The sequence below is a fragment of the Helianthus annuus genome, chromosome 16 (assembly GCF_002127325.2).
Source record: "Helianthus annuus cultivar XRQ/B chromosome 16, HanXRQr2.0-SUNRISE, whole genome shotgun sequence".
Classification (NCBI taxonomy): domain Eukaryota; kingdom Viridiplantae; phylum Streptophyta; class Magnoliopsida; order Asterales; family Asteraceae; genus Helianthus; species Helianthus annuus.
Window position 1 is genome coordinate 66,702,629 of NC_035448.2, and position 11,812 is coordinate 66,714,440.

The 11,812-nt window shown below is 33.8% G+C and overlaps 1 protein-coding gene across 1 annotated transcript; it reads right to left on the reverse strand.

Annotated features, from left to right (window-relative positions):
• Nucleotides 1-312: 312 nt before the first annotated feature.
• Nucleotides 313-7,788, reverse strand: LOC110896004 (wall-associated receptor kinase 2-like). Its single transcript, XM_035985818.1, has 3 exons — nucleotides 7,230-7,788; nucleotides 2,026-2,193; nucleotides 313-1,581 (listed from the first exon to the last, which is right to left on the reverse strand). Exons 1-3 carry the CDS (start codon nucleotides 7,690-7,692, stop codon nucleotides 449-451), a joined length of 1,764 nt encoding a protein of 587 aa, XP_035841711.1. The 5' UTR covers nucleotides 7,693-7,788; the 3' UTR covers nucleotides 313-448.
• Between the last annotated feature and the right edge of the window lie 4,024 nt (nucleotides 7,789-11,812).

Here is an 11,812-nt window from a genome sequence, read left to right on the forward strand (position 1 = left end):
CTTAAACCTTGAATTATTACCCCTTGAATCCCAACTCCTCAAGGAACACCAAGTGTTGGTGATGGTGTTTCATAATTGAAATCTATAGTTATTGAATCCTTGCAACAATTCCTTTGATTTTTTAATCACTAAAAATGGGTTTACCATATCTTAAAAATTAACTATGAGAAGAGTAGTGTTTAATCTTTTTACAAATAATTCCACCTCATATTTTTCCCTTTTTTCCCCTTGAGACTCTTTCTTATTAACTTGCACTCAAAATAATTAAAATGTTTCACGCGCATTCATGCAATAGCTAATAAAGTTAAGACTTACAAACACATTTTTAGATTTATTCAAGAACATTCAAACAATAACAAATCTTATTATCGAAGAATACTTGTAGGAACTATAAGACAATTATCAATGCTAAAAGCATGAGAGATTTCCCCGGAACTAGAATATAGGTTTATTGATTTGCGTATAGGTCGGTTTCTTGGTTCTGCACGTTTAACAAGCTTGCATTCTCTTCATCAACATGTTGACTCGCCCATGGATGTTGAGTAAACTTACGTAACGCTTCAAGTTCAGTCGCGACTTCTTTCATCGTTGGTCGCTCATCTCCTAATAAGTTAAGGCATCTTTTCACAAGCTTACCAATTTGTTGAAGTTGCTCTAGGGTACCCTCCCTTACAACTCTAGGTTCAAGAATTTGGAACAAACGGTTTTCTTTTAGCGACATAATGAAATAAGTTGCTAAATTTCGTTCTGCTTCACCACGTTCCGCACAAAGTGGTTTTCCCCCAGTTAGAAGCTCAGCAAGCACCACACCAAAACTATAAACATCACTCTTTTCAGTTAACTGACTTGTATTAAAGTACTCTGGATCTAAGTAACCTAATGTCCCTTGAACCAAAGTGGTCACTTGTGTTTGATCTAGTGGGACAAATCTTGAAGCTCCAAAATCCGCCATCTTTGCGGTGTAGTTATCGTCTAATAATATGTTTGCGGATTTCACATCTCTATGGATAACAGGGGTCAATGTAGCCGAATGAAGATACGAAAGTGCACCAGCAACTTCGTTTGCTACTCTTAACCGATTCTCCAATGATAACCAAGTGATGGTTTCTTTACTATGAATATGATTAAAAAGTGTCCCATTAGATACATACTCATATACTAATAATGGAATTGTGGTCTCTAAGCAACATCCCAATAGCTTTACCACGTTCCTGTGGTGAACTCGTGTTAATATAATCACTTCATTGATGAATAACTCGATTTGGGTTTCGTCTATAACTCGTGATTTCTTGATTGCAACTACCCGTTGATCGTTGAGAATGCCTTTGTATACTGTCCCATAACCACCACGACCCAAGATCCGGTCTTCAGCGTAATTGTTGGTGGCTTTTTCTAACTCTTGTGCTGTGAAGACCTTTGTTGAATCAACATTGCCTTCGCTGGTCGTAATATGTTGTTTGAGTAGCAAACCCCCGTTTTGTTGAAACAACTTTCGTCGGAGTTTAACAAGATTCCTTTTCTTGACAACAAAATAAAGCCATGTTGTTCCTACTAAAATGGCCAAGAAACCAAACCCCATACCTACATTTTAGGACATCAAATATAGTTAAATTAGAATCCAAGGTGTCATAATTTTTAAATACCAATAAATGGCTTATAGACCAATGGTATCAGGTGTAGCATTGGTGTCTCACTCCTAAGTAGTGAGAGTTCAAGTCTTATTATAGACAAGTGGTGTAAATTTTAGGAGTTAATGTACTGTGTTATTCTCTCTTTATATATATATATATATATATATATATATATATATATATATATATATTATTTTAAAAAAATTGAACTTTTCTTTTGTACTTAACATTTTGAAAATATTTAATTATAAAATTATTAGTTTTTATTTGTAACTTTTTATTCATAGTTATTTATTTGGATACTTAGTTGTGTAGTAGGATAGATACTTTTATTCCTGCAATACAACCAGATACGTTTTTAGAATGAGAAAACTAATGGAATATGGATAATTACCTAAAGAGAACTTAATAACGGGGAACTCTGAATTTTCCTTTGCACAACCACGTCCGTTTTTCAGGCCGTCTCCGACGTATCCATCTTCGCAACTACACGTATAACTTCCAGGCGTATTCGTGCAAACCGCACCACAAAGATTATTGGGATCTTCACATTCGTTGATGTCTGTCATAATCAAACACAAAATGTGTCTTTTAACTATATAATATACATCTACTTAGGAATAGCCTAGTGGTGTTGGTGAATTAAATAAAGTTTGAAATAGTAGGAGGTCTTAGATTCAATCCCTATGGTGTGCAAGTTTAGCCAATAAAAAAGCTACATAGTATACACTTATTCTAGTTGAGGGTATTGTTTTGGTGTTTGATAATGATCATCTTAATTGGACCTTGAAAAATAATGAAAAATCTAAAGAGATTAATTATAATGAAAAAGATAATGATATAAATAATTAATTATTAATAGTAATAAAAGCTAATAACTAGATGCACTCATCTATCAAAATCTTTCGTATTATGTTTCTTAATTTAAAAAAAAACAAGAATATTTTATCTTAAAATATCATTCTAAAATTTATAAATTCTTATTATTAACTATATAATATTTCATATATTTTATTTATTCAACTTGTGTATTTGTGTATGTAATACCAGGATTTCTAATATAGTTCAATAAATATTAAACAAATTAATTATTAGTCAAATAATAATAATAATAATAATAATAATAATAATAATAATAATAATAATAATAATAATAATAATAATAATAATAATGAGATGATTATACCGTTAGTCCCTATGATTTGTGGAAAGTAACAAACTCATGTACTAATAGTTAACAGTCTAAGGTTTTAACTTTTGATTTTGTAACATCATAGGGCCTTAAGGCTAACAGTTGTTAAATACTATAACTGAAAACTTAGGGTATTTTTGTTATTACAGAACTTAGTACCCAATATTGTTACTTTGAAGAAACCATAAGGACTAATCCCACAATTAACTCTTATAATATTTAAAACATATTTTTTCTCTTTTTATTTAACTAAATAATTTTTAAAATGGTGAAAAAAGTAACGTATTTTAAAACATTTATTATAAGTCCTAATTATTTAAAGCTAGCTTTGATAAAATTTGAATATAAAATACTGTCTAATTGTTGCTTTTTCAACTTAAGATTTTTAGCACAATTAGTATAAATAACGGTTAATTGAACAAAGCTTAAGAATTTCCGCAATTAATATAGTGATACCAAAGCATTTATAATCAACATCACGCAACAACACGTAGGTTAGCGTCAATTCATTAGTATATAAAAATTATCCTGTTCGCTTATACTATATACCAAAAGATGGAAGAATAATACACTAATAAATATATAATAAATAAAAAATATATCTATTTGTTACTTTGTATGATGATTATCTTTACAAAATTGGTTTTAAGGTAGCTTTAATACGTTAATTACATATAAGCTAGTTAATTTATATGTAATCTAATTACGGAAGTGGCTTCAAATTTTAAAACTATAAATTAGAAACATGTTTTTGCTTTATATACTTGTAACATGTGCATTGGGAGCTTTTCAAAAAAGTTTTTGTATTTTTCACTTTCAATCCAATTGTTTTTATCATTTATATTTTAACCCATTTGACTTTTTCAAATTTAACCCAAAGCTTTTAAACTTTTCAATTTAACACCAATACTTTTTTATTTTCAACTTTGGTCTCCCCATACTTTTCATCTTTCGCAAGTTTTCGTTTTACGTTTCGTTCTAAATTTTGCGAGTCAAAACGCAGCAACATGCGTGTGGGGTTCAATGTTTTTTCGCCTGTTTTTCCCGTTTGATAGGCAAGTCGTAACGCGTCTATTTTTCTCCATTTGACAAGTTCGTCGCAATGCCCGGATCCTAGATCGACTTAGTTATTCCTTTCTACGTTTAACGTTTTTGTTTAATTGTTTCGCATTAACACGCCACAACGGGCGTGCGTGGTTCAACGATTTTACGTATGTTTTTGGTTCGGTGTTATGTTTTACTTTTGTATTTAATTTATTTTTACAAGCTCTTCTGATGTTGGTGTTCACTGGCAGTGGTTTGGCATTAGTGCTACTTGGCACAATTTTACGAACGTATTTAACATATTAAGTTTGTTACTAATAATTTGTATATTTTTATGTAAGTACCGGTATAAATTCAATTTGCTCTATGTGGCGACATAAACTTTTTATCGAAACAAGTTAGGTGAATTATAATACGTTTTCGTTTAACATAACATTTTTACGTGCATATTTTTATGTACGTTTCGGTATATATTTAAGTTGGTGTATGTTTCGACGTAAACTTTTTTAGGAAACGAGTCAGGTGATGTTTTGTAAATTTTGTTTTGAACCGAGTGGAGTCAAACTGTGGTTTCTTTTTTACATTTTTTTTCAAAAGCTCTAATTCATCTCTTTTGATTATACGTGCCAGCTTTTCCATTATACCATTACATTTTCTATGTATGACTCGGGTCACATATAGTACGTTATGATTGTACGGTATAAATTTGATTTACTGCATGTTTTATCCAATTGCAATACTTATATAGGTTACATTGAGTTCAATCAGATACGTCGAAACGTATGTTTTCATATGGTTAATGCATCACATAACGTTTGGACTAATCCATTCGATGTTTGCGATGTATCGCACCGCAACGCGCGCGAGTGTTATTGCTAGTTAGCTTTAATTATGTATAACCATTTAAAAATTGTTTACTTAAATAATTAAAAAATTAGTTGAATAATAAGAGAAAAAGAAAAATTGTGTTTTAAATATTACAAGAGTTAATTTTGTGGTTAGTCCTTGTGGTTTCTCTAAAGTTCAAGTTTGGGTATTAAGTTCTGAGTTAGTTTTTAACGATCGTTAGCCTTAAGGCCCTATGATGTTACCAAATCAAAAGTTAGAACCTTAGACTGTTATTTTAAACTATTAGTATCTAAGGTTGTTACTTTCCACAAACCACAGGAACTAACGGTGAAATTAATAAAAATAATAATAATAATAATAATAATAATAATAATAATAATAATAATAATAATAATAATAATAATAATCTTCCTATACTGATAAATAAAATCTTTTTTTGAACACACGTCACTTCAGAGTGATTTCTTATCTTATTTTCCTAGTTATTGATGATATTAAATAATATTTTCCAATTTATCTCTCATATTAAATAATAATAATAATAATAATAATAATAATAATAATAATAATAATAATAATAATAATAATAATAATAATAATAATAATAATAATCTAGTTAGTTATATAATCATAAAGTTATTTCCTAAGTATTATGAGCAGATATACGTAGGGTCAGGATTTAGAGAAAACGTCTAAAAGTGTAAGAACGGTGAGAACGATTTTGGTATTGACATGTGGCGTTGGTGCTAACTTACACTAAGGGTAACATTGTGAAAAAAATTCATGCACATGCCACTTACATGTCAAAGACCATGCACATGCCACTCACATGCATATTCCACCGTCTTTTTTAAAATCTCGTAACTTTTGTATACGTGTTTATTTAAAAAAAATACACCATAAAGTCGAGTGTTTTATTATCTTTCTAACGAGTATACTATTGTTATACTTTTGAAATAAAAAAAATAACATGAACTGGGTGTCCAAATAGAAACCTCATAAAAACACCCAATTCAGAAACGCCATGAAAAATACTCAGTTGAAGACGCCATAAAACACCTAGTTCAGAAAAACATCATAAAAACTCAGTTTAAAATGCCATAAAAACACCCGGTTCAGAAAAATGCCATGAAAAACTCAGTTAAAAACGCCGTAAAAACACTTAGTTGAGAAAACGCCATAAAAAACTGGTTGAAAAATGCCATAAAAACACTCAATTCAGAAAAACGCCACAAAAACCCAGTTGAAAACGCTGTAAAAAACAAAGTTTAAAACGCCATAAAAAACCCACTTCAATTTTTTTTCGAAAAATATGTCAATAGTATACTCGTTGGAAAGATAAAAAACGTTGAATTTTATAGTGTGATTAAAAAAAATAATCGCATATAAAAAAGTTATTGGCGTTTAAATATGATGGGGGAAAATGGCATGTGATTAACATGTGCACCCTTGTTTGGATCTTTATATTTTACCCCTTCTGGTAGTTCTAAGGACCCTAGTATTTACAAAAAACTGTCACCGCATCAATCTCAGCCACAAACCACTAAGATCTTGTGGCTGAGAATCTTTCTCGCCGTTCTCACACTTTGAGGCGTTTTTTTCCTGATCATGTTCCTATATATATATATATATATATATATATATATATATATATATACACTTCGGAGTTCGATGATTAAAATTATGGTAAATTAGGAATCAAAGGTTCTGTTTGATGATTATTGTTTTTTTTCCCACTAGAATTATTGTATTATTGTATTATTTCACTAGAATTAAATAATTATTCTAGGTTCGGTGCATATGCTTCACCATTATAGTCGCACATTTCTTTCAAATATCAAATCTAGACAACTTAACTTCACATTTGTAATGTTAATCATACTATTATAAATCACAAATTGCACAACATTTAGAAAGAACATCATTTTTAAATATAACAATTCTAAACTCCTTTCAAATAGAATTTAATTCTCGATTTTGCTGTATAATTCATAAAAAAGATGAAATATATAAAAACGTGAGGATCGATCTCCACCATTTTATACCGTAAACTCTCTGAAATACAAATTTGAGGCGAATGTTTTATGAATCAAGTAAACAAATAAGCATGAATGTACATAAAACTAACTAAAATCAGTGTATGTCATATTTTGAATGTATCATAAAAACAAAATTCAACCCCATGTAATATATGTGTTTTTGACCAAATAATAAATAAAAAATAGAGTAAAATGTTATAATAAGTAAATAGTACATCAAAGTTCATTTTAAAAAAATAAATCTCGACGATTGTATGTATTATTAACATATGATATTATAATTTTATTTAACACGTGCAATACACGAGTTTTTTAAAAATATATCTTTTTTATTATTTATTATATAAAATTACATTTATACAACCTGTGTATTATACGGGGTTCTAACCTAACAATAATATTAATACGGGGTTCTAACCTAGCAATAATATTAATAATAGTATAATAAACTCTAATAACAATCACAAAACTAACCTTGGCAACCTGGTTCAAGATAAGGCTGACCCTGATACCCACTATTGCAAATGCATCTATATCCCGGAACTCCAGTATCCGAATCAACACACTCGCTATTCGCTTGACAAGCCAACACACCAGCACTCCTAGCCTCACTACAGCTCAAGTTCCCGACTACCCAATCGACCAACATAGGAACACTAGCCCTGGTCCGGTTCTTGAAATCGGGGTCCATAAAATCCGACACCCCATGAAATATAAACCGGTCTTGCTCACCCAAAAACGAGAACATACAAGGATTAAACGACCATATGTGAGTGTGGTTATTATTAGACATACTATAAACATTAGTGTAGTAAGACTTGAGTGCCTTTGGGATTGATGTTTGACAGCACCCGACACCCGAACACGACCCGTTAACCACCTCCTCGGGTTTTGAACACAGTGCTATGCAACCAATGGTAAAGTTTGTTACTAGCATAGGGTCTGAAAACAAGGTGAAATCATCACACCCGAGTAAAGTAAACTGGTTTTTTTTGTGAAAATGAAAAGGGTGATAACCATCCAACACTTGTGAGGGCTGGAGTGTCTTCGGTGATGTTTCCGAATGGATCGTAACATTTGCTTGCCACTTTATTGAGCACTCGGAAAGTGTAATCCGTGAATTCGAGGATTGGTAGAGTGCCGATCTGGGTTCTGGGAGGATTAACACTCGTGTTGCACGTGGTTTCGAACCATTCGCTTAGAAAGCAGCCCGGACCGATGCCAAACGGGTATGGAATGGTTACATTTCCGCATTGGCTTTGGCAGCCGGGTTTGGCTACGTTTGCGGCTTTTGTGAGGGTGATCACATCGCTGGTGGTGTTTGATTGAGACGTAGAATGTGTGACTGCAAACGTAAAACAGAAGAGAAATAGTTGAATGTTTGTTGTGAAATTCATAGTGGTTGATGGGGATCGAGGATGATGTTTGTGCAGCGGACGTTGATTTAAAGTGATATATTGGGTGTTTCGTTTTCAACTTCTAGTTTTGTTTTTATTCTAGTTTTCAACTTCAAATGTCAACTTTTTCTTCTGCGTTTACTTTGAATAATCTACTATAAAATAGTTTTAATTAGCAGAGGCCTCCGGGGTCGTTTTCGTCAAGGGTCAACTGAGAAAACGTTCTACTCTAAACCTTATGAGCTTGCTTTATTTATTTTGTCAATTATATTTTTATATTAATATTTTCAGGGTATACTAATGAATTTTGTTATTGTATATAGAGAGAAAAATGTCTGGATAGTCTGGTTTGTTTATTTTTCACCTTTAGTCAACAATTTTTTAAAATTACAGTTATAGTTCTCAACTTTTGCAAATTTTATTCCTGGATAGTCTCTGGCACGGATAGAGGTTAGTTTTTGATGTTAGGTGAGTGATGTGTGCAAAATGCAACATATAAATTTCATCAAATGTGGCATAAAACTAATCATTTTTTAGTACTAATATTGGAAAAAGTGTGTTTTTGTCTTCCTTTTGTATTTTCAGGAATAAATGAGCTCAAATGAACAAAAGAAGCAAAAAGACAGCTAAATCTAACATAAATACAAGAAAAGGAACAAACGTGGCATGCCCGACCCCCCGGCAGCATCTTCCCAAGCAAAACAAGAGAACAGAAGGCTGAACACGCCCCGTACTCAATGAGCACGGGGGCGTGCCCAAGTGTCTGTAGAAAAAACAAAGTTCTAGAAGCTTCTATCACCCACCACGGGGGCGTGCCCAGCGGACACGGGGCCGTGGTCAACTCTAAGATTCGCAGAATCTGAGGAAATCTTGATAGTACAGATATGCTTCTGCACACGGGGTCGTGCCCAGCGGACATGGGAGCGTGGTCAACTAATGCAGACAAACTGCATTTAATGAAGAAAGAGAAGATGGGTGGACACGGAGCCGTGTCCGGGCTTCTATGCAGGCTATAAATAGGGGTGCTTAGCTCATTTGCAAACCATCACTTGGCACACCACCTCTCTCACACTTCACCCACACTCCACCACCACCACAACACCATCATCCACCACCATCATCCATCAAAGAGTGTGTGAGTAGTCTCGGGATCCAATATTGACCGTAAGAGTTCTTGACAATCAAAGGCCATGTTTGCCTAAGTCTCTTATATCACTTGGTGAATACAAGTGTCTAGTGTAATACTTTTTATTTTAAATCTTTTCGCACTTTTTATTTGGTTATGTATTAATGACTTTAATAACTAGTTTCTTATGTTGAAGGTGAATCTTCCTTATCATTTGTTCGTGATATCTTGGCGTTACTTTACTGTCTATATAAAATAAAAAATTTTCACCATTCATATCTCCACGGTCTATATGGAGATATGTTGGCCACATGGTTGGGGGTTAACGGAATAGTTTGGTAAGAGTCTTGCCTTGTTCAGTGTATAGATCCTTCAAGGACCTGAGTCAAATTTAGTAGGACCTCCTTCAATGCCCATCGGTATTGGATAGCGGGGGTCCAAACTCTTTGATCCCCTCATATGTAAGCTACTATTAAAACTTTAACCCGACTACTTAGGACTGTATCCCTGCTGACTCAGACTACTTAGCCGAGGGTAACGTCACCTTCAAAAGAGGGGCCTACCACATTACGCATTAGTAACTTAATTAATTATCTTTCAATAATCCGACCCTTTAGGATTGTATCCTTGCTGACTCAAACTACTGGGTTGAGGGTAACGTCACCTTCAAAAGAGGGGCCTACTACAATAACTAAGATAATCTCTTAAAAAGTGCAAAAGTGGGGAAATAATCAAAGGTTACACTAAACACGAGTCGGATCCAAGTGATTCATCTTGTCTATCTGTTTTTATTTTATTTTTATTTTCAGCATTTTTAGTTTTTATTTTCTAGTTTAAAACCTTTTTCTAACTTTTGATTTGATTAGACGTTGAGGAAACCGGTACTAAAAGCTCTTGTGTCCTTGGACGACCTCGATATCTTACCAACACTATATTACGCTCACGATGGGTGCACTTGCCCATATGTGTGTCTAGTGTTAGTAAATATCGTGTTTTATAAATTTAAAACTTGGCTAAAAAGTGTTAAAGGGCTTAAAATATACATTAAAATCTATACGACACTTCACACGCATCAAGTTTTTGGCGCCGCTGCCGGGGCATAAAGATTTTAAGAAAGTTAGGAATCAACGGCCTAATCGTTTTTCTTATTTTTTTTTATTTTTTTAGGATTTTTCTTAGATTTTTCAGCTTCTGCAGAACTCAGCACGGGCCGTGCCCGCTGAACACGCCCCGTGCCCAATCTTTGGTACTGACAATCCTGTTTTAAGTCAGACAGTAGCTGAACACGGGGCTGTGCCCACTCAACACGCCCCTTGCCCAAGTATCAGTTACTGAAAACAGAACCGTAAAATCCCGACGGTTGGTAAATTCTGACACAAACATGAGTGATAATGATATTTTTTACTTTCGGCACTCTTATGGTACGTGGTGTCAAATATGTGGTGGCCCCCATAAAGATTTAGAATATTATTTTCTAAATTATAAGCCCCATTATATAGATCCATTGTTTTCCTGTAACCTTAAGAGGGGCTAAAGTAAAAATAATCCCTATCTCTCCCTCGAATGCTCTCAATCGGACCTCCTAGGAGAAATGCTTCTTGATGAATTATTTCAACTAGGCGATTTAATACTTAATTGGTTAAAAGTACTTGAGTTGGACTTTCCATCTCAAGACGATACCCAAGAAGAATTGTTGGGATCGCATTCGAATAAAAAAAACTTCGTTGTTCCCGATATTACCTCTAACTCTAGTGAAGACTTGAGCGATAGTCGTCCCTGTGTCGATTGGGCCGTGAAGGATTCCCCATCGACTTCGTTTGATGCATACATAGACCTGAGCGATTCGGCATACACCTTCTTTAACGAGAGCCCGGGAAAGGGTTGGACTTGTCCACCTACATTTAGCATAGGAATCACCCTCACCGACAACCTCTTGCGTTCTCATCTTAATCTTGAGCAATTAAGGTATCTCAGGCACTTTGGGGTTGTTCCATCCAGTAAGGAACCGCCCGATCCGGATAAATTCCTTAAAAATAGACGAAACTTCATAAACAGCCAGGTCAACACGCCCCCGTGTCCACTAAAAGATTCCTTTCTGACTTCTTTGTTAGAATACGGACAAAATGTGTCAGGGTCCTGCCTGCACACGGGGTCGTGTCCAGCCGACACGGGGCCGTGTACAGCATGCTGTCGTTTTCTATAAATGCAGCCAAGAATCCTGCTCATTTCGACCATCCCAGGGACAGAGATTTGGTGAGATCTTCACACATACCATCCTAGGTATTTTCTAAAAGAAGATTCTCAACAACCATCTTGTCCTTTCCTCTCTTGTCCATTCCCTTCTTCTTCATTTTTCTTACCTCAACACCTCCATTAGAGCTTGAGATCACCATAATTCCAAGCTTTATTGAGATGTTTGTTAGGTTTTTGTACAAGTAATCTTGTTAAAAATAAGTTTTATAACATGGTTTTAATTTATTTCTGCTCAGAAACGTTTCTTAAGTTGGAAAAATAATTTGAAACTCCAAGATTCC